We start from the raw sequence: 24434 nt of genomic DNA on the forward strand, positions 1-24434 counted from the left end.
CCAAGCAGGGAGGTAATGGCTCCCATTTTTATAGTCTTTGGTATGACTCGGGCCGGGGTTTGAACTCACAACCTACCCATCTCAGGGCGGACACTCTAACCACCAGGCCACTGAGTAGGACTCTAATTATGTTTAAAAACTCGTGTGGAATGTTGTAAACAGCCTTCTTGTATGCCCTTGCTATGAAAATGTTTGATTTATTAATAATCATCCTAATTGGTGGGAATTCAATTACCACGGTCAGGCCTGGAACCAGATAAAAAATAACAATAATAATAATAATTTCATTTTACCTAACTTAACTTAATACAAAAGCAGATTGCTTTTGATGGTTTTATTTAAACTCTTAATCCTTAAATATCTATATTAGGCCATGTGAAGTGGTCTGAGATGGTCTCAACCCGCCTCGTTACAGTGCGTCGGGAGAGTGACACATTCTCAAATGCGCCCCCTCTTCTCCGAGCATATCAGCGCAACAGAGTCCGATAAGCACTCCTTAATAAACGCTCTGTCAGAAAACGCCTTACTTTTTTTGGTGATTTTGTGAGAAATGACGAAACTTGTCCTGATGGCTGCATCTCTGGGGGTGTGAAATTTGGCAAAGAGTCCTTGTTTTACCATCAACGCATCAGCCTCCCTTGCGCGCTCTTCATCAGACAGATTCCGGTATTTTAAGCACACGGCTTTACCTTTAATTTCTGTAAAGAAATACTTGTCAGTCCATGTCTTGTTGAAAACACACCATTCCTCATCAACTTTTCTCTTTTTAGCGTGAGCTGACATCTCGGGTTGTAACATCACTTTCTAGAAACGACAACTCACTCAAGGGCCCGTTCAGGAAAATGTCCCTCGTGTTTTGAACCCTCGGCAGGAAAGGGTCCGAACACGTCGTGCCGAATGACTTCAATTCCCAGGGAATTTAAGTCACTAGTCAACCCCAAGTTCTTTCGATGACATATATGCTGAGTAAGAAGGACCATCAAGACAGAATAGGAATATTATCACGTTTTACTGAAGCTTTAGGAGAACAGCCTAGACCAATACATTCATACCGGCTTCTCAAGTTGTTCTAACATTCAAACGGAAAAAACTACTCTTTGACAAGGAAAGCAGCCCCCGTCCCCCAGAAAGGAATGCCTCTCCCTTTCCCAGGAAGGAAGGAGGGGGATGTATTTTCTTCACATTCCAATGTCTAAAACACTAAACAAACCTATGTAGACAAAGAGAAACTGGTATACAGAATATACAATGGAAAAGTACTAGTTGTTCTAAAAACACGGCTATGAATAAAGAAATAACTCTTAAACATATATGCAATCTCCACACTGTCCAAGGTCTGAGAAACCGACACCTCTACGGCGCATTCCATCGCACACAGTGGAGGTTGTTGCGTCGACCAGCTCTTCCTCCCAGGGAATTTAAGTCACTAGTCAATCCCAAGTTCTTTCGATGACATATATGCTGAGTAAGAAGGACCATCAAGACAGAATAGGAATATTATCATGTTTTACTGAAGCTTTAGGAGAACAGCCTAGACCAATACAGTCATACCGGCTTCTCAAGTTGTTCTAACATTCAAACGGAAAAAACTACTCTTTGACAAGGAAAGCAGCCCCCGTCCCCCAGAAAGGAATGCCTCTCCCTTTCCCAGGAAGGAAGGAGGGGGATGTATTTTCTTCACATTCCAATGTCTAAAACACTAAACAAACCTATGTAGACAAAGAGAAACTGGTATACAGAATATACAATGGAAAAGTACTAGATACTCTAAACATGGCTATGAAGGAAGTTCTAGAAATGAGACCGCTGACCTCGGATGACACGTACTCTCTCATAATGATCACACCACAAATGTGTATTTTAACGGAATTTTAGCGTAAAACAAAAATAACAGTGGCAGGCACAAGACATTGATACAACGTTGATTATACGTACACTTCCGTTAAAACTGGCATTGAAACAACGTTGCAAAATAGTTGTAAATTGAGACAATGTTGATGTGTAACGTTGGATCCACGTTGTTGGTTGGGAAATTACCAAATTTCAATGGTCGGAACCCAACATTGATTAGACGTTGATTTGATCAATAGAAACCTGACACTGATTAAACGTTGTCAATAAAGGATGTTGTTTCAACGTTGTATTTGTGTTATTGAATATCGGTCAGGCAACGACCAAAATTCAATGGTCAGATCAATGTCTATTCAGGTGTACTGGAGAGGAGGCTACGGATAGTCGAACTTCGGATTCAGGAGGAACAGTGTGGTTTTCGTCCTGGTCGTGGAACTGTGGACCAGCTCTATACTCTGGGCAGGGTCCTTGAGGGTCCATGGGAGTTTGCCCAACCAGTCTACATGTGCTTTGTGGACTTGGAGAAGGCATTCGACCGTGTCCCTCGGGAAGTCCTGTGGGGAGTGCTCAGAGAGTATGGGGTAACGGACTGTGTTATTGTGGCAGTTCGCTCCCTGTATGATCAGTGTCAGAGCTTGGTCCGCATTGCCGGTAGTAAGTCGGACACGTTTCCAGTGAGGGTTGGACTCCGCCAAGGCTGCCCTTTGTCACCCATTCTGTTCTGAACTTTTATGGACAGAATTTCTAGGCGCAGTCAAGGCGTTGAGGGGATTCGGTTTGGTGGCTGCAGGATTAGGTCTCTGCTTTTTCAACATGATGTGGTCCTGATGGCTTCATCTGGCCAGGATCTTCAGCTCTCACTGGATCGGTTCGCAGCCGAGTGTGAAGCGACTGGGATGAGAATCAGCACCTCCAAGTCCGAGTCCATGGTTCTCGCCCGGAAAAGGGTGGAGTGCCATCTCCGGGTTGGGGAGGAGATCTTGCCCCAAGTGGAGGAGTTCAAGTACCACGGAGTCTTGTTCAAGAGTGAGGGAAGAGTGGATCGTGAGATCGACAGTGCGGCGTCTTCAGTAATGCGGACGCTGTATCGATCCGTTGTGGTGAAGAAGGAGCTGAGCCGGAAGGCAAAGCTCTCAATTTACCGGTCCATCTACGTTCCCATCCTCACCTATGGTCATGAGCTTTGGGTTATGACCGAAAGGACAAGATAACGGGTACAAGCGGCCGAAATGAGTTTCCTCCGCCGGGTGGCGGGGCTCTCCCTTAGAGATAGGGTGAGAAGCTCTGCCTTCCGGGGGGAGCTCAAAGTAAAGCCGCTGCTCCTCCACATGGAGAGGAGCCAGATGAGGTGGTTCGGGCATCTGGTCAGGATGCCACCCGAGCGCCTCCCTAGGAAGGTGTTTCGGGCACGTCCGACCGGTAGGAGGCCACGGGGAAGACCCAGGACACGCTGGGAAGACTATCTCTCCCGGCTGGCCTGGGAACGCCTCGGGATCCCCCGGGAGGAGCTGGACGAAGTGGCTGGGGAGAGGGAAGTCTGGGCTTCCCTGCTTAGGCTGCTGCCCCCGCAACCCGACCTCGGATAAGCGGAAGAAGATGGATGGATGGATGGAGAACCTGACATTGATTAAACGTCATCAAAAAGTATGTTGTTTCAACGTTGTATTTAAGTTGCTCCACTTCAGGACCTAATTCAACAAGTTCTCAACGTTGTTTCAATCTCTTGTGCCTGCTTTAGTACCGCGTCTCAATGTGTGAAAACTACTGTAGATTGTGTGGTTTTTTAAATTATTTTTAACAGTCTATATAATTTACTGTGTAGACCAAAAGTCCAACACTGGTGCTAAAGGATCCGAACAATACTTGCAAACTTTCTCTAACTCTTGAGCGTGAGTTGCTGCATTAAAATCTGTTCCGATGCAAATTCAGTTTCCTGTGATCTGTTTCTACACCCATTGTGTATCATCGCTGCCTTCAAGGTAGCCACAACCACAGTACACGTATTTGAAGTATTATCCAACATGCGAGGGACTCAAACTGTGGTGCGTTTACTACTGGTGGTACGCCAAAGAATTCAAGTAAAATTGCTCTACACTCTTAGAAATAAGGGTTCTAAAAGGGTTCTTCTACAAGGGCTGAGGTTCTAACTGGAACCATTTGCTTATGAAAAAACCCTTTCCCGAAGAAAGGGTTTTTCAAGGGTTCTTGGTAACGCTAATGGTTCCAGTAAGAACCATTTTGATCCAGAGAACCCTTTAAAACCCCTTTTCTGAATAATTGGTTTTAAAAGGGTTCTCACTAACACTAAGGGTTCCAGTAAGAACTATTTTGATCCAGAGAACCGTTTTTGGAAGGAAGAGTTCTTCAGGGATTGTTGAAAGCATGGGTAAGATCCTGTGTCACCAGGGACATACTTCCTGATAACATTTGCCAATAATGGTGCCTATCTTTAAATAAATGTTTTTCTCATTCAAATGTTTTGAATGTTTGTTCAATGTCAACATGATAAATGACCACAATATAATATGAACTAAACTGATCTGTAGAATACAATATGGTTCTTTATAGAACCCTCAGAAGACAAGACGGTTATCGGTGAAAACCTTTGAAAAGGGATGTTTTTAGAACCCCCTGTGTCAGGTCTAGATGAAACCCTTGAAACATGAAAGAGTTCTTTGTGGAACTCCCTGCGTGGGTTCTAGATGAAAGTCTTGAAATACGAAAGGGTTCTTAGTGGAACTCCCTGTATGGGTTCTAGATGAAACCCTTGAAACATGAAAGGGTTCTTAGTGGAACTCCCTGCGTGGGTTCTAGATGAAACCCTTGAAACCTGAAAGGGTTCTTAGTGGAACTCCCTGCATGGGTTCTAGATGAAACCCTTGACAAACGAAAGGGTTCTTAGTGTGACTCCCTGTGTGGGTTCTAGATGAAACCCTTGAAACATGAAAGGGTTCTTAGTGGAACTCCCTGCGTGGGTTCTAGATGAAACCCTTGAAACCTGAAAGGGTTCTTAGTGGAACTCCCTGCATGGGTTCTAGATGAAACCCTTGACAAACGAAAGGGTTCTTAGTGGAACTCCCTGTGTGGGTTCTAGATGAAACCCTTGAAATACGAAAGGGTTCTTAGTGGAACTCCCTGCGTGGGTTCTAGATGAAAGTCTTGAAATACAAAAGGGTTCTTAGTGGAACTCCCTGTGTGGGTTCTAGATTAAACCCTTGAAATACGAAAGGGTTCTTAGTGGAACTCCCTGTGTGGGTTCTAGATGAAACCCTTGAAACATGAAAGGGTTCTTAGTGGAACTCCCTGCATGGGTTCTAGATGAAACCCTTGACAAACGAAAGGGTTCTTAGTGGAACTCCCTGTGTGGGTTCTAGATGAAACCCTTGAAATACGAAAGGGTTCTTAGTGGAACTCCCTGTGTGGGTTCTAGATGAAACCCTTGAAACATGAAAGGGTTCTTAGTGGAACTCCCTGCATGGGTTCTAGATGAAACCCTTGACAAACGAAAGGGTTCTTAGTGGAACTCCCTGTGTGGGTTCTAGATGAAACCCTTGAAATACGAAAGAGTTCTTAGTGGAACTCCCTGCGTGGGTTCTAGATGAAAGTCTTGAAATACAAAAGGGTTCTTAGTGGAACTCCCTGTGTGGGTTCTAGATGAAACCCTTGAAATACGAAAGGGTTCTTAGTGGAACTCCCTGTGTGGGTTCTAGATGAAACCCTTGAAACAAGAAAGGGTTCTTAGTGGAACTCCCTGCGTGGGTTCTTTGTAGAACCTCTCATGGGGGGTTCTGGGTGGAACCTTACACACACAGTTCTAGGTAGAACCCTCCGAAAGGGTTCCAGGTGGAACCTTTATAAAAAGGTTCTACCTGGAGCCAAAAAGGGTTCTCCTATGAGGACGAGCCGAAGAACCTTATATGGTTCTACTTAGCACTTTTATTTCTAAGAGTGTACATTCAAACACAGTGTTACTGTTCAAACAGTGTGTAGTGTTACAATGGCCAAAAATATGAAATATACCTATGCCTTGTTTTCATGAATACTTAGGCCTACTTCTCTACTGTCTTTCAAAGTTGGTCCTCATGGTGGTACTCGGAGAGCCAAGTGTTTTCTGATGAAAAAAGATCAGAAGGTCCCTTGTCGAATTCACAAGGGAGCAGAGTCCGTGTAGAGTTCTGGAAAGGTCTTTATTTTTTATTTTTTTGAATGATTACACACAGCCTAACCAATCTGGCGCCCTAGGCAAGATTTTAGGTGGCGCCCCCCCACATCGGCAGTGAAGTGTATATACTCACAAGAAACCGAATAGCTTTGTCTTTGACCTTTTTTTTTACTTAAAGAAAGCAAATTAACAATCAGAATAGTTAACAAGATTTTAAAAAAAATATGAATAAATAAATGAATACAAAAAATAAAAAATGAATATATGAAATACAATATTTTTTACATACATAAACACAAAATAAAACGTGTCAACAAGTTGCATAAAATAAATTAAAAATACAATATAAATAAGGCACTGCACAAAACAAGATATCAAACCAGTATGACTTTAACAACTATATTACAAAAAAAGGGGATCCTACAGAGTTCTCTATTTGTGCTTTTTAATAGAGATTTTCAGAGCAACCCACATGTTGGGGTACATTTCTGCCAGCTTCTTCTCATGCAGGAAGGTCAAGAGTTCCATGTTTGTCATGTTCTTTGATGGCAATGGTGGGAAATTCTGCATTTCCATTGCAAGTTCTGTGCCATTAATGTCCAGCTGGCTGTCATGGGTCAGAGTAGTACTCGGGGCTGTAGCAGCTCTTCTTTTTGTAAGTTGTGGAAATTGAGGAGTACTCCAAACTTGTCATTCACCTCTCCAAGGCTCTGAAATCTCTCATCAAGTGAAGAGATGGCTGTAGGTTTTGCTGCTGCAAAACTGCTGGGTTGTGCTGCTGAAGTGGAGGTAGATGTGGTAGATGGCCCAGGGGTGGGATTTAGAAACTTCAACAGTGCATCTGAAGAGAGGAGTATGTGACACCATTGAGTATTACAGGTTAATAATAAAAACATATGATTCCAGGAATAAAATGAAATGATATAATATAGATGAAAAACCAAAGAGATATATGTATGAAGTTAACTGATATGCAAATTAGATTAGATTCAATTTATTGTCATCATTACAGTGAAATGCTGAATAGCAGAATGCAAAGTAACAGTATCATATATTATAAGAGAATGTTATGTTATGATTATCTTTAACCGAATCACAGCAGTGCTTAAATTAAAAAACAGCATTCCCTCTCATGTGATATTGCTTAATTAACATTATTGATGTGCACTTTAACAACTAGGCTTACAACTATACCTAATATATAAAGGGGTGGAAAAGTGACTATTACCTGCAGGGCAAACATTAGCTAACCAGAAGGCAATAACAATGTAAACAAAAAACAGCTGCTTAAAAGATCTAATACAAATGTCCCTGAGGAATGTAAGGTGGGAGTACTGTAATTACCTAACGTTACATTATTATTTTCCATACCAATTTAGCCCCCTCCACAATATTAACCCGACGTTAAAACAGAACTAGCTATTTATTGATTAGCAATTGCCGAATCATGTAACATTAGCTTAATGCTAAAAAGCCAGGTTACTATCACATTCTGTAACAGACAAATAATTTCATGTAGGCTAACGTTACCTACCTGCTACCTCTGTCTTTTTCTCGTTTCTCCTCCTCTTCTTTTCTCTTTTTTCTTCCCTGGGCACCTGACAGTTTTGGCCGTTTTGACATCTTGTGTTGATTTTTTGATGTGGTGACGTCCAAAAAGAGTCATGATACGGGAAGGGAGGGGGCGAACCGTGCGGGGGGAAGGGGGGGGGGGGGGGGGGGGGGTGTAATGTTGTAACAAATAATATTTCTATTGAATAGGCTTTACTTTACATTTTAATTATTTTTTGTATTTAGAAATAATAGTACCAACTTTTGGTTCTGACCTGCTTTTTGCTCCGAATGAAACGTTGCCGATGTAGTACAGCACACTGGCCACCGGGTGTCAGTGTCGTCACGTATATGGATATTGAGCCGCCACAGGAAGCTGAGAAACATATAACAACTCGGAACTCGACGGTAATATGACTCTAACAAGATTAATAAAGAAATGTGTTGAATTAATACGTATTTTTATTGAAGAAAACAAAAACCTTTGTATCGGCCGATTTGTATCATATTTACGCGGCTACTCGATCCGTTTGCGCATGCGTGAGAAATCCACACTTCTTGAGGCTTTTTTTTTTTCCACAAAAATTGTTGTTTTTTTAACTACAGATATTCTCAGCAGAGTCGTCGGAGCACGCAACAATTCGGGCAGTTCGCCACGAGATTGAAGATTTACATCAGTCACGCAGACAACATTCACGTAAGTATAACACGCTCACTACTTGTATTAGAATATAGCCTTTAACTAAGGCGGATGATATCGGCCTCCTCGTTAGTATAGTGGTGAGTATCCCCGCCTGTCACGCGGGAGACCGGGGTTCAATTCCCCGACGGGGAGTTACTTTTCGGTAATAAATCATTTTACAGATAATTCCACAGAAATAAAATGTCAATCATTTGCCTCTGAATATGTTTTTCTTTGTTGTTCTCAAGCCGATGCGACTTCATTGCCACACACTTTTTTTTTTTCTTTCCAAAGTTGTGTCATGTTTCTCCTCCACCCATACTTGCCAACCTTGAGACCTCCGATTTCGGGAGGTGGGGGTTGGGGGGCGTGGTCGGGGGGTGGGGCGGGGGGGGCGTGGTCGGGGGTGGGGCAGGGGCGTGGTTGGGGGCGTGGTTAAGATATATATATATAAGAAATACTTGAATTTCAGTTAATTCTAGCTATTTTTTTTTTTTTTTTATTACATATATATATATATATATATAAATAAATAAAATAAATACTTGAATTTCAGTTAATTCTAGCTATATATATATATTTTATTACATATATATATATATATATATATATATATATATATATATATATATATATATATATATAAATAAATAAAAGAAATACTTGAATTTCAGTGATCATTTATTTACACATATACACACACATAACACTCGTCTACTCATTGTTGAGTTAAGGGTTGAATTGTCCATCCTTGTTCTATTCTCTGTCACTATTTCAGAACACACCATACTTGCCAACCTTGAGACCTCCGATTTAGGGAGGTGGGGGGTGGGGGGGCGTGGTCGGGGGCGTGGTTAAGAGGGGAGGAGTATATTAACAGCTAGAATTCACCAAGTCAAGTATTTCATACATATATATATATATATATATATATATATATATATATATATATATATATATATATATATATATATATATATATACATATATATATATATATATATATATATATATATATATATATATATATATATATATATATACATATATATATATATATGTATATATATATATATATATATATATACATATATATATATATATATATATATATATATATGTATACATCCTGAAAATATGCAAACAAAACTGTGTTTAGATAATTGATACTTCAAACTTGCATAAATATAACATGAATATAACATAACTTGGCTTCTGAGAGCTTCAAAATGTAATGAATAAAATGCTAAAGTTGTTGATAAACAAGCAATTATTTTAATAATTAAATATGGTCATTTTAAATGAATTATTATGATAATTTAAAATGTATTATTTCAAATATGTTTATTTTAATGTATAATTCTATGGCTGGATGTAATAAGGAGTCAGAAAAAATAAAAAGAAAAATACAATTAATTTTGATGTTTTTAGCAAAATATAGTGAAAATGTATTTAGTTTTTTTTTGTTTTTTATTTAATAAAAATATTTATTTTTAGGTAAGATAAACATAATAATACAATGTATCTCTAGTCTGGATGATTTAGTTATTGTCACCCTGTTGTCCTCCCGTTGTGAAAAAAAGGCTGTCCTGACTCAAAATCGGGAGATTTTCGGGAGAATATTTGTCCCGGGAGGTTTTCGGGTGAGGCGCTGAATTTCGGGAGTCTCCCGGAAAATTCGGGAGGGTTGGCAAGTATGGAACACACACATTATACAAATATACATTATAAAATCAATAAGAAAACGGGAGCTCTAATTTGGGAGTCTGAATTAGGATCAGAAATTCCTATATAAACATTGCGCACTCACGTCGCCATTTTTGTATTGATTACTGCAGCTGTGCACTGGATTCATTCACAAATACAAACTACAACTCACAAACACTTTAGAGTTAGGCTCCACCATCAGAATGTGTACTTAAACTTATAAAGATCACATGTATATTATTCAGTGAGTTGATTCACCAAAACTAACCTGTTATACAGGAGGAAAAAGCACACAGGACGTTTCAATTGTTCACAGACTGGTCGCTCTCATCAGAATGACAAGACACTTCCGGTCTGCAGGTGATAGCATTCAATTGGGAAGAAACACCTTACTGCCCCCTACTGACCAATGTGAATACTGATAAATGTGTAATGACAGCTCCAAAAACGAATTCAAACCACAAAATAAAATAAATAAATCAACACAAAAATGTGACACATTATGGGTGGGTCACATATGCATGTACAGTAGATGGCAGTATTGTCCTGTTTAAAAGTGTCACAACATTGCTGTTTACGGCAGACGAACTGCTTTACGGTAGACGAAAACTTGACTGCTGTTGTTGTGTGTCGTTGCCGCGCTGGGAGGACGTTAATGAAACTGCCTAACAATAAACCCACATAAGAAACCAAGAACTCGCCCTCGATCATTAGCTGTTTATATTGTGGGAAAGCGGACGTGTGAACAGGCTGTCAACACGTCACTCAGGTCCGCATGGAGCTGGAGGGGGCGTGGCCTCCAGCTCCGCCTGAATTTCGGGAGACTTTCGGGAGAAAATTTGTCCCGGGAGGTTTTCGGGAGAGGCGCTGAATTTCGGGAGTCTCCCGGAAAATCCCCGGGAGGGTTGGCAAGTATGCCTCCACCGGTGTTCAATTCCCCGACGGGGAGTTTGTTTTTTGTAGACATTTCAACGTCGAAATGTCACATATTGAACACTTGATCATTTCAGTTACGATTCACATTATGAGATAAATAAGATTATATCACTTGTCAATAACTTTTTCAAATGATTTATTCTTCACTTGGTAAACACTCTAAGGTTCAAACGTTTCTTAAACTGCATCATATTCCAAAAAAAAATGTTATACTTGTAGTGTCAGGTTCAAAACACCGAACTATCTATTAAATGAGACAAGAAGCAAGGAATCAGGCAGAGACAGAGATCAATTTTGCTCATGAGGAGAAACGTATTGGGCTGCACACTCAGTTACAGTCTCCCACTACGCTCTGAGGGGCAGTCCAGGGCCGGCCCGTGGCATAGGCCGTATAGGCAAATGCTAAGGGCGCCGTCCATCAGGGGGCGCCACGCCAGTGCCACAAATGTTGGAGAAAAAAAAAAAAAAAGTTGGTACTATTATTTCTAAATACAAAAAATAATCCCACGTTAATTAAAATGCAAAGTAAAGCCTATTTAATAGAAATATTATTTGTTACAACATTACGCCCCCACCCCCCTCCCCCTCCTCCCCCCGCACGGTGCGCCCCCTCCCTTCCCGTATCATGACTCTTTTTGGACGTCACCACATCAAAAAATCAACACAAGATGTCAAAACGGCCAAAACTGTCAGGTGCCCAGGGAAGAAAAAAGAGAAAAGAAGAGGAGGAGAAACGAGAAAAAGACAGAGGTAGCAGGTAGGTAACGTTAGCCTACATGAAATTATTTGTCTGTTACAGAATGTGATAGTAACCTGGCTTTTTAGCATTAAGCTAATGTTACATGACTCGGCAATTGCTAATCAATAAATAGCTAGTTCTGTTTTAACGTCGGGTTAATATTGTGGAGGGGGCTAAATTGTTATGGAAAATAATAATGTAACGTTAGGTAATTACAGTACTCCCACCTTACATTCCTCAGGGACATTTCTTTCTTTCTTTAGTTTATTTGGAACATGAACACACTTACATGATAATACATCACACAATTTCATATCATTTCATTTTACATCATGCCCGAAAAGGAGTAGGAAGAAGCAAAGCTTATTTAATCCTACCCCTTTCCCACTTCAAAGCGTTTACAAATATATAGAATCATTTACTGACCTTTTTATATAATAAAATAACATCTATGAATTAGTATACAACAGTTTTGTAATATGCAATTAATTAATTAATTCAGTCATTATTAACATACTGAGATGAAGAATATCTTATTTTCAATAAGGTTGAAAGTATTTATCATAATTCTTCTTCTTTGTACTCTGTAAGCACTATTATTTTGAACAACCTCTTAAACTGGATCATATCAGTACAATTTTTCACTTCTTTACTTCATCCATTCCATCATTTAATTCCACATACTGATAGGCTAAAAGTTCTAAGTGTTGTACGTGCATATAAATGTTTGTATTAGATCTTTTAAGCAGGTGTTTTTTGTTTACATTGTTATTGCCTTCTGGTTAGCTAATGTTTGCCCTGCAGGTAATCGTCACTTTTCCACCCCTTAATATATTAGGTATAGTTGTAAGTAAAAAAAAAAGGTCAAAGACAAAGCTATTCGGGTTCTTGTGAGTATATACACTTCACTGACGATGTGGGGGGGCGCCACCTAAAATCTTGCCTAGGGCGCCAGATTGGTTAGGGCCGGGCCTGGGGGAGGGGACACATATTACGCAAGCAGACCCAGTGTCACAATACGTGATTATTCAGATGTGCCTGAGCTCGAGATTTCGCCCTGGCTCTGCTTTTGTCTGCGTGTTGTCGTCTTATCTTCGTTGAGGTACTTGAAGTCCGTAGCGGGCTGGGAAGACGGAAACTGCTGCTGCGAGACAACTTGCAGTGGAAGATAACAAGTTGTGTGCCTTTGCACACATAGAACATTACAACTTGAGCACAATAGATAATAACTACAGCAACGGCCTTTAAGCATAAGAGTTGTGTGATAACTTATACATAATTATTCTAATAATAGCGCTTTTCTACCTTCAAGGTACTCAAAGTGCTTTGACACTATTTCCACATTCACACATTCACACACTGATGGCGGGAGCTGCCATGCAAGGCCCTAACCACCACCCATCAAAAATTAAAATTAAAAAAATTCCCAGTCCACAATCATCCACAACACGTTCTCTTAGATTTCCATGTTATGATACATGTTCACATTATTTATTGACTGTATCTAAAAAAGATATATTTTTATTTAAATGAAGATATGAAATAATCCTAAATGAAATACAATGACTTGGTTTATATTATTGTATATACTAGGGCAGGGGTCACCAACGCGGTGCCCGCGGTCACCAGGTAGCCCGTAAGGACCAGATCAGTCGCCCGCTGGCCTGTTCTAAAAATAGCTCAAAGAGCAGCACTTACCAGTGAGCTGCCTCTATTTTTTAAATTTGATTTATTTACTAGCAAGCTGGTCTCGCTTTGCTTGACATTTTTAATTCTAAAAGAGACAAAACTCAAATAGAATTTGAAAATCCAAGAAAATATTTTAAAGACTTTGTCTTCACTTGGAATAAGCGGTAGAAAATGGATGGATGGATGGGTCTTCACTTGTTTAAATAAATTCATTTATTTTTTACTTTGCTTCTTATTACTTTTAGAAATACAATTTTAGAGAAAAAATACAACCTTAAAAATGATTTTAGGATTTTTAAACAAATATACCTTTTTACCTTTTAAATTTCTTCCTCTTCTTTCCTGACAATTTAAATCAATGTTCAAGTAATTTTATTTATTTTTTTATTGTAAAGAATAATAAATATTTTAGCTTCTGTTTTTTCGACGAAGAATATTTGTGAAATATTTCTTCAAACTTACTATGATTAAAATTCCAAAAAATTATTCTGGCAAATCTAGAAAATCTGTAGAATCAAATTTAAATCTTATTTCAAAGTATTTTGAATTTCTTTTAAAATTGTTGTTCTGGAAAATGTAGAAGAAATACTGATTTGTCTTTGTTAGAAATATAGCTTGGTCCAATTTGTTAAATATTCTAACAAAGTGCAGATTGGATTTGAACCAATTTAAAACATGTCATCAAAATTCTAAAATGTATCTTAATCAGGAAAAATTACTAATGATGTTCCATAAATTCTTTTTTTTTAATTTTTTCAAAAAGATTCAAATAAGCTAATTTTTCTCTTCTTTTTGTCGGTTGAATTTTGAATTATAAAGAGTCGAAATTGAAGATAAACTGTTTCAAAATTGTATTTAAATTTTTTTCGTGTTTTCTCCTCTTTTAAACCGTTCAATTAAGTGTTTTTTTCATCATTTATTCCCTACAAAAAACCTTCCGTAAAAGGAAAAAAAAATGTACGACGGAATGACAGACAGAAATACCCATTTTTTTATATATATACATTTATTTATTCAGCTATTCTTGTTTAAATCACACTTACGTGTAACTTACAAATGACAATATATTTATTTATTTAAGTGTGTATCAAACTGGTAGCCCTTCGCATTAATCAGTACCCAAGAAGTAGTTTTTGGTTTCAAAAAGGTTGGTGACCCCTGTACTAGGGCATCAAATCAGTGTCAGTTGAGTCGGTCCATAGGTTGCCTGTAGGGATTTTTAATGTCCAGCAGATGTCAGTATTTAGTGACACAGTATCGACACAGTATCAATACAGTTTTGCAATGTGTCGAAACGCTTCATGACGCCTCATCAACCCATCACTAGCAAATACTAATAAGTTAAAATGTTTCAAGTGTCATAGACATGTTGTTTATGTCTGTTGTTGGAAAGAATGGCATGACATTCGTGGTTATAGTTTGCTTCGTACATAATTGTTTGCAAATGCACCAAATAATTTCAATATTTTGGATTGAATGAATAAAATTCTCCATATCCAACATTAGGTGTTATCTTATCTTCATGAATAAATAGTAGTTATTTCCACATAACTCAGACATGTTATGATGTGTCAGTCAACTTGCATGAATGAACGTCACACATGCTCACATTTGCGCACTTCAATTGTTGTGAAAAGGAGCAGGAAGAAGCACATCTTACGGTTTATCCTACCGGTTAAGTTTTGGAAAGGGTTGGGTTACAAAAACAGGCATTGGTGGTTCAGTGGTAGAATTCTCGCCTGCCACGCGGGAGGCCCGGGTTCGATTCCCGGCCAATGCAACATCCTTTTTTTTTTTTTTTTTTTTGGTCTAACTTGGGGAAAAAGCCCGCAAGAACTTCATGAAACCAAACAGCAGTCAGTTTTAATGCATTATCATTTTAACACGATTATGTCGACATCAGGGTCTCAAGTTACCACAGTTATTGAAACCTGGTCGTCTCAGGTCACACTCAAGGACAACAAATTGTGGATTAGTTAAAATGCACCGAAACGTAAATTATTGTTCTCTGCTTATTATGTAATTTCCTACTGTTAGGTTAACTTTAATTTTGTTGTTAATGTTATTTAATCAACACCGCCATCTAGTGGCTATTTGTAAGCATGTCAACATAAGTATGTGCTCTCATCCTATCCATAGTAGATATATCACTATACTTTATCTATATACTGTACTTTCAGTATTAATACTAATGTTTAGTATTTATGTATTTCTTGTGAAATGTATCTCTACTATATATATTCTTCAACTACGCCTGGCGATATCGGCCTCCTCGTTAGTATAGTGGTGAGTATCCCCGCCTGTCACGCGGGAGACCGGGGTTCAATTCCCCGACGGGGAGTACATTTTTTGCAAAAATGTCAATAATTATTTAGATCACTTTAAACTTTATTGAGGTTTAATATTAAACTAGCACGTGTTCTACATAATAATGCTATTCAAGTATTGTGCATCATTAGTGACTATACAGCAGGGGGTCTACCATTGTCTTGTTTAACCAGTAATTGGACTTTAAAAAAATTGTCTAAGCACCATACTCAAATAAAATGACACCCATTTAAAACACTCCGATGCATGATGGGTAATATGCAGAATCTCTCCACACTGTGCCATGTTTGAACTGTTTGATATTCCTGATTGATTACACACATACTTGCCAACCTTGAGACCTCCGATTTCGGGAGGTGGGAGGTGGGGGGTGGTTGGGGGCGCGGTTAAGATATATATATAAGAAATACTTGACTTTCAGTGAATTGTAGCTATATATATATATTTTATAACATATATATATATAAATTAAATAAACACTTGAATTTCAGTGTTCATTTATTTACACATATACACACACATAACACTCATCTACTCATTGTTGAGTTAAGGGTTGAATTGTCCATCCTTGTTCTATTCCCTGTCACTATTTCAGAACACACACATTACACAAATATACATTATAAAATCAATAAGAAAACGGGAGCTCTAATTTGGGAGTCTGAATTAGGATCAGAAGTTCCTATATAAACATTGCGCACTCACGTCGCCTTTTTGTATTGATTACTGCAGCTGTGCGCTGGATTCATTCACAAATACAAACTACAACTCACAAACACTTTAGAGTTAGGCTCCACCATCAAAATGTGTACTTAAACTTATAAAGATCACATGGATCTTATTCAGTGAGTTGATTCACCAAAACTAACCTGTTATACAGGAGGAAAAAGCACACAGAGGACGTTTCAATTGTTCACAGACTGGTCGCGCTCATCAGAATGACAAGACACTTCCGGTCTGCAGGTGATAGCATTCAATTGGGAAGAAACGCCCTACTGCCCCCTACTGACCAATGTGAATACTGATAAATGTGTAATGACAGCTCCAAAAACGAATTCAAACCACAAAATAAAATAAATAAATCAACACAAAAATGTGACACATTATGGGTGGGTCACATATGCATGTACAGTAGATGGCAGTATTGTCCTGTTTAAAAGTCTCACAACATTGTTGTTTACGGCAGACGAACTGCTTTACGGGGCATGAAAACTTGACTGCTGTTGTTGTGTGTTGTTACCGCGCTGGGAGGACGTTAATGAAACTGCCTAACAATAAACCCACATAAGAAACCAAGAACTCGCCCTCCATCATTAGCTGTTTATATTGTGGGAAAGCGGACGTGTGAACAGGCTGTCAACACGTCACTCAGGTCCGCATGGAGCTGGAGGGGGCGTGGCCTCCAGATCCGCCTGAATTTCGGGAGATTTTCGGGAGAAAATTTGTCCCGGGAGGTTTTCGGGAGAGCCACTGAATTTGGGGAGTCTCCCGGAAAATCCGGGATTGTTGGCAAGTATGGCTATTGCTATGAGGTTTTTTTCCTCCTTGGCCTCAGTCTGGACCCCCTGTCCAGGGGCCCCCTCCCCAGCGTTGACCTCTTTTCTCACCTTTTTTGTAAGCGATCCTGTTCTGTCTCCCTGTAATGTTTGTCTGCTCTTGTTATGTTATGTTATGTTATGTTATGTTATTTTCATTTATTATGCGCCCCCCCCCCAATAACTAAATCATCCAGACTAGAGATACATTGTATTATTATGTTTATCTTACCTAAAAATAAATATTTTTATTAATTAAAAAAAAAATAATAATAAATACATTTTTACTATATTTTGCTAAAAACATCAAAATTAATTGTATTTTTATTTTTATTTTTTTCTGACTCCTAATTACATCCAGCCATAGAATTATACCGGTACATTAAAATAAACATATTTGAAATAATACATTTTTAAATTATCATAATAATTCATTTAAAATGACCATATTTAATTATTAAAATAATTGCTTGTTTATCAACAACTTTAGCATTTTATTCAATACATTTTGAAGCTCTCAGAAGCCAAGTTTTGTTATATTCATGTTATATTTATGCAAGTTTGAAGTATCAATTATCTAAACACAGTTTTGTTTGCATATTTTCAGGATGTATATATATATATATATACAGGTAAAAGCCAGTAAATTAGAATATTTTGAAAAACTTGATTTATTTCAGTAATTGCATTCAAAAGGTGTAACTTGTACATTATATTTATTCATTGCACACAGACTGATGCATTCAAATGTTTATTTCATTTAATTTTGATGATTTGAAGTGGCAACAAATGAAAATCCAAAATTCCGTGTGTCACAAAATTAGAATATTGTGTAAGGGTTAAATTTTGAAGACACCTGGTGCCACAAACTAATCAGCTGATTAACTCAAAACACCTGCAAAGGGCTTTAAATGGTCTCAGTCCAGTTCTGAAGCTTACACAAACATGGGGAAGACTTCAGATTTGACAGCTGTCCAAAAGGCAACCATCGACACATTGCACAAGGAGGGAAAGACACAAAAGGTTATTGCTGAAGAGGCTGGCTGTTCTCAGAGCTCTGTGTCCAAACACATTAATGGAGAGGCAAAGGGAAGGAAAAACTGTGGTCAGAAAAAGTGTACAAGCGATAGGGATCACCGCGCCCTGGTCAAGATTGTGAAAAAAAAAACATTCAAAAATGTGGGGGAGATTCAGAAGGAGTGGACAGCTGCTGGAGTCAGTGCTTCAAGATCCACCACCAAGAGACGCTTGAAAGACATGGGTTTCAACTGCCGCATACCTCGTGTCAAGCCACTGTTGACCAAGAAACAGCGCGAAAAGCGTCTCACCTGGGCTAAGGAAAAAAAGAGCTGGACTGCTGCTGAGTGGTCCAAAGTCATGTTTTCTGACGAAAGCAAATTTTGCATTTCCTTTGGAAATCGAGGTCCCAGAGTCTGGAGGAAGACAGGAGAGGCACAAGATCCACGTTGCCTGAAGTCTAGTGTAAAGTTCCCACCATCAGTGATGGTTTGGGGTGCCATGTCATCTGCTGGTGTCGGTCCACTCTGTTTCCTGAGATCCAGGGTCAACGCAGCCGTCTACCAGCAAGTTTTAGAGCACTTCATGCTTCCTGCTGCTGACCTGCTCTATGGAGATGGAGATTTCAAGTTCCAACAGGACTTGGCGCCTGCACACAGCGCAAAATCTACCCGTGCCTGGTTTACGGACCATGGTATTTCTGTTCTAAATTGGCCCGCCAACTCCCCTGACCTTAGCCCCATAGAAAATCTGTGGGGTATTGTGAAAAGGAAGATGCAGAATGCCAGACCCAAAAACGCAGAAGAGTTGAAGGCCACTATCAGAGCAACCTGGGCTCTCATAACACCTGAGCAGTGCCAGAAACTCATCGACTCCATGCCACGCCGCATTAACGCAGTAATTGAGGCAAAAGGAGCTCCAACCAAGTATTGAGTATTGTACATGCTCATATTTTTCATTTTCATACTTTTCAGTTGGACAACATTTCTAAAAAATCCCTTTTTTGTATTAGCCTTAAGTAATATTCTAATTTTGTGACACACGGAATTTTGGATTTTCATTTGTTGCCACTTCAAATCATCAAAATTAAATGAAATAAACATTTGAATGCATCAGTCTGTGTGCAATGAATAAATATAATGTACAAGTTACACCTTTTGAATGCAATTACTGAAATAAATCAAGTTTTTCAAAATATTCAAATTTACTGGCTTTTACCTGTATGTATATATATATATATATATATATATATATATATATATATATATATATGTATGAAATACTTGACTTGGTGAATTCTAGCTGTTAATATACTCCTCCCCTCTTAACCACGCCCCTGACCACGCCTCCCCCACCCCCCACCTCCCGAAATCGGAGGTCTCAAGGTTGGCAAGTATGGTCGACATAATGGTGTTAAAATGATAATGCATTAAAACTGACTGCTGTTTGGTTTCATGAAGTTCTTGCGGGCTTTTTCACCAAGTTAGACCAAAAAAAAAAAAAAAAAAGGATGTTGCATTGGCCGGGAATCGAACCCGGGCCTCCCGCGTGGCAGGCGAGAATTCTACCACTGAACCACCAATGCCTGTGAGACATCACTCGGTTTTAATAATGTAAATATTAATCTAAAAAGATGAATTTGATAAGCATTTTTATTTTTCCTGTAAAAAAGTCAACATTATTCCAGTGAGAGATGAGAAATGTTACAAAGTTTGATGCCGTCATTTTCTCATTTCTGATGCCTTTCCAGAGCATGTGTGCTGTGACGTCACCTCAGCAGGACTACGGGCAGTCTGTAAAAGAGTCGTCACCAGTGGCTTCATATTTCATCCGGCCGCGGCCTCGGTCGATAGTCCAACACGCCTGATAAATCCACGCCTGTCAAAAAAATTTAGCTGAAAGATTCCTTGTTGAATTCAAAAGAGGTTCCAGGGAAGTGGGCGGAGTTACAGAGTCTGTGCAGCGTCCTGGAGATGCCTTTAGGTCCACAGCAGAACACGCCCACTCGCGCGCTGGAAAAGTCCCACATGGATGGATGGTTTGAGCAAAATAATCATTATTACTAACAATAACACATCCCACTCACTGCTTAATCATTATTAATAACAATAACACATCCCACTCACTGCTTAATCATTATTAATAACAATAACACATCCCACTCACTGCTTAATCATTATTAATAACAATAACACATCCCACTCACTGCTTGATCATTATTAATAACAATAACACATCCCACTCACTACTTAATCATTATTAATAACAATAACACATCCCACTCACTACTTAATCATTATTAATAACAATAACACATCCCACTCACTGCTTAATCATTATTAATAACAATAACACATCCCACTCACTGCTTATTGCTCCTGCCGATGTCGTCCAACAGCAACTTCCACCTGGGTCGACCCACCAGCAGCCTTGACGCGAGTGGGCGGTACTTCTCCTCAGATATACACTTGAAGGAGAAACATGACACAACTTTGGGAAAAAAAACAACCAAAAAAAACATATTCAGTGGCAAATGTTTGATATTTTATTTTTGTGGAATTATCTGTAAAATGATTTATTACCGAAAAGTTTGCACAAAAAAACAAACTCCCCGTCGGGGAATTGAACCCCGGTCTCCCGCGTGACAGGCGGGGATACTCACCACTATACTAACGAGGAGGCCGATATCAACCGTCGTACTTAAAGAATATATTCTCATACATGTAGTGAATGTGTAATGGCAGGGCCGGCCCGTGGCATAGGCCGTATAGGCAAATGCTAAGGGCGCCGTCCATCAGGGGGCGCCACGCCAGTGCCACAAATGTTGGAGAAAAAAAAAAAAAAAAAATGTTGGTACTATTATTTCTAAATACAAAAAATAATCCCACGTTAATTAAAATGCAAAGTAAAGCCTATTTAATAGAAATATTATTTGTTACAACATTACGCCCCCCCCCTCCTCCCCCCCGCACGGTGCGCCCCCTCTCTTCCCGTATCGTGACTCTTTTTGGACGTCACCACATCAAAAAATCAACACAAGATGTCAAAACGGCCAAAACTGTCAGGTGCCCAGGGAAGAAAAAAGAGAAAAGAAGAGGAGGAGAAATGAGAAAAGACAGAGGTAGCAGGTAGGTAACGTTAGCCTACATGAAATTATTTGTCTGTTACAGAATGTGATAGTAACCTGGCTTTTTAGCATTAAGCTAATGTTACATGATTCGGCAATTGCTAATCAATAAATAGCTAGTTCTGTTTTAACGTCGGGTTAATATTGTGGAGGGGGCTAAATTGTTATGGAAAATAATAATGTAACGTTAGGTAATTACAGTACTCCCACCTTACATTCCTCAGGGACATTTCTTTCTTTATTTAGTTTATTTGGAACATGAACACACTTACATCATAATACATCACACAATTTCATATCATTTCATTTTACATCATGCCCGAAAAGGAGTAGGAAGAAGCAAAGCTTATTTAATCCTACCCCTTTCCCACTTCAGAGCATTTACAAATATATAGAATCATTTACTGACCTTTTTATATAATAAAATAACATCTATGAATTAGTATACAACAGTTTTGTAATATGTAATTAATTAATTCAGTCATTATTAACATACTGAGATGAAGAATATCTTATTTTCAATAAGGTTGAAAGTATTTCTCATAATTCTTCTTCTTTGTACTCTGTAAGCACTATTATTTTGAACAACCTCTTAACTGGATCATATCAGTACAATTTTTAACTTCTTTACTTAATCCATTCCATCATTTAATTCCACATACTGATATGCTAAAAGTTCTAAGTGTTGTACGTGCATATAAATGTTTGTATTAGATCTTTTAAGCAGGTGTTTTTTGTTTACATTGTTATTGCCTTCTGGTTAGCTAATGTTTGCCCTGCAGGTAATCGTCACTTTTCCACCCCTTTATATATTAGGTATAGTTGTAAGTAAAAAAAAAAGGTCAAAGACAAAGCTATTCGGGTTCTTGTGAGTATATACACTTCACTGCCGATGTGGGGGGTCGCCACCTAAAATCTTGCCTAGGGCGCCAGATTGGTTAGGGCCGGGCCTGTGTAATGGTATTACATTTTATTGATTGAGACTTTATTAGTAGATTGCACAGTACAGTACATATTCCGTACAATTGACCACTAAATGGTAACACCCGAATAAGTTTTTCAAGTCTGCAAATTATGTTCCGCAGCCTCCGTAGCAGAACCTCCAGGTTCTGTAACAGCTTCTTCCCTCAGACTCTTGAACGCATCTTAATAATCCCCTCAATCCCCCCCCCCCCCCCCCCCCCCAAAATGGATTAACTGATTTGATTTTTTTTTATAGCATATAAAATAAATACGCAAATGGAATTAAAAGTAATTTTAAAAAAATCACGGAAAAAATCGTGCTCGTTTTTTATACTGTAAAAATCTACGGTTGTTGTGTTTTTATAGTGTATTATTACTTTATGTTGAATAACGGTACGAAAGTGGATTTTACTGTAAAAAAAATGTTACTGTAAAATTTTTGCATGAACAATTTGTTGGATTGAAATCATAAGTCAAGCAGATATTGAAGTATTTATCTTTATTTGAACCAAATTTTGAAACGTACGATGATATAATATTTTGTTTTATTATTAGAGATGATCCAAGTGTAATTATATGTAATTGCACAGAAAACAATTATTTGTGTAGTACATTTATTAGGAAAAGATTAGGTACTTTATTAACACATATTATTTCCAAACTTTTGGGGGCCACACAAATTGATGTGGCGGGCCAGACGTGGCCCCCTCGGCCTTGAGTTTGACACCTGTGCTCTATATTGTTACAGTGTGTGTGTGTGTGTGTGTGTGTGTGTGTGTGTGTGTGTGTTATACTTACGTGCAGGTCGTCTGCTTGACTCACGTAAAGCTTCAAGTTAAAGTAGTCAGGTCTGTTCTCATGCCATAACTAAATGAAAAACAAATCATATACAATCAATCATACTTGCCAACCCTCCCGGATTTTTCGGGAGACTCCCGAAATTCAGCACCTCTCCCGAAAACCTCCCGGGACAAATTTTCTCCCGAAAATCTCCCGAAATGCAGGCGGGAGCTGGAGGCCACGCCCCCTCCAGCTCCATGCGGACCTGAGTGACGTGTTGACAGCCTGTTCTCACGTCCGCTTTCCCACAATATAAACAGCTAATGATTGAGGGCGAGTTCTTGGTTTCTTATGTGGGTTTATTGTTAGGCAGTTTCATTAACGTCCTCCCAGCGCGGTAACAACACACAACAACAGCAGTCAAGTTTTCGTCCCCCGTAAAGCAGTTCGTCTGCAATGTTGTGACACTTTTAAACAGGACAATACTGCCATCTGCTGTACATGCATATGTGACCCACCCATAATGTGTCACATTTTTGTGTTGATTTATTTATTTTATTTTGTGGTTTGAATTCGTTTTTGGAGCTGTCATTACACATTTATCAGTATTCACATTGGTCAGTAGGGGGCAGTAGGGCGTTTCTTCCCAATTGAATGCTATCACCTGCAGACCGGAAGTGTCTTGTCATTCTGATGAGCGCGACCAGTCTGTGAACAATTGAAACGTCCTGTGTGCTTTTTCCTCCTGTATAACAGGTTAGTTTTGGTGAATCAACTCACTGAATAATATCCATGTGATCTTTATAAGTTTAAGTACACATTCTGATGGTGGAGCCTAACTCTAAAGTGTTTGTGAGTTGTAGTTTGTATTTGTGAATGAATCCAGTGCACAGCTGCAGTAATCAATACAAAAATGGCGACGTGAGTGCGCAATGTTTATATAGGAACTTCTGATCCTAATTCAGACTCCCAAATTAGAGCTCCCGTTTTCTTATTGATTTTATAATGTATATTTGTATAATGTGTGTTGTTCTGAAATAGTGACAGAGAATAGAGCAAGGATGGACAATTCAACCCTTAACTCAACAATGAGTAGATGAGTGTTATGTGTGTGTATATGTGTAAATAAATGAACACTGAAATTCAAGTATTTCTTTAATTTATTTATATATATATATATATATATATATATATATATATATATATATATATATATATATATATATATATATATATATATATATATATGTGTATACATATACATATACATATATATATGTATACATATACATATATATATATATATATATATATATATATATATATATATATATATATATATATATATATATATATATATGTGTGTG

At 38.5% G+C, this 24434-nt stretch overlaps 1 protein-coding gene and 5 non-coding genes across 7 annotated transcripts in view; 3 read left to right on the forward strand and 3 right to left on the reverse strand.

Moving 5' to 3' along the window:
• Positions 1-8327: 8327 nt before the first annotated feature.
• On the forward strand, positions 8328-8399 carry trnad-guc (transfer RNA aspartic acid (anticodon GUC)). The gene has a single exon. It is a non-coding gene; the product is annotated as a tRNA-Asp (tRNA).
• Positions 8400-15026: 6627 nt separating this feature from the next.
• On the forward strand, positions 15027-15097 carry trnag-gcc (transfer RNA glycine (anticodon GCC)). Its single transcript has one exon. It is a non-coding gene; the product is annotated as a tRNA-Gly (tRNA).
• A 489-nt stretch (positions 15098-15586) lies between these two features.
• trnad-guc (transfer RNA aspartic acid (anticodon GUC)) lies at positions 15587-15658 on the forward strand. The gene has a single exon. It is a non-coding gene; the product is annotated as a tRNA-Asp (tRNA).
• A 4053-nt stretch (positions 15659-19711) lies between these two features.
• Positions 19712-19782, reverse strand: trnag-gcc (transfer RNA glycine (anticodon GCC)). Its single transcript has one exon. It is a non-coding gene; the product is annotated as a tRNA-Gly (tRNA).
• A 49-nt stretch (positions 19783-19831) lies between these two features.
• nox4 (NADPH oxidase 4) overlaps positions 19832-24434 on the reverse strand; it is a 71665-nt gene continuing 67062 nt past the window's right edge. The window contains exons 16-18 of one of the 2 annotated variants that reach the window (XM_061925869.1): positions 23086-23154; positions 20564-20664; positions 19832-20209 (exon numbers count right to left, since the gene is read on the reverse strand). In XM_061925869.1, coding sequence (XP_061781853.1) covers positions 20089-20209; positions 20564-20664; positions 23086-23154 — 291 coding nt within the window. In that variant the 3' untranslated portion in view covers positions 19832-20088. The remainder of the gene's footprint in view (positions 20210-20563; positions 20665-23085; positions 23155-24434) is intronic. The other variant, XM_061925870.1, reaches the window with a different exon arrangement.
• trnad-guc (transfer RNA aspartic acid (anticodon GUC)) lies at positions 20805-20876 on the reverse strand. Its single transcript has one exon. It is a non-coding gene; the product is annotated as a tRNA-Asp (tRNA).

This window comes from Nerophis lumbriciformis, linkage group LG30, assembly GCF_033978685.3.
Source record: "Nerophis lumbriciformis linkage group LG30, RoL_Nlum_v2.1, whole genome shotgun sequence".
NCBI lineage: Eukaryota > Metazoa > Chordata > Actinopteri > Syngnathiformes > Syngnathidae > Nerophis > Nerophis lumbriciformis.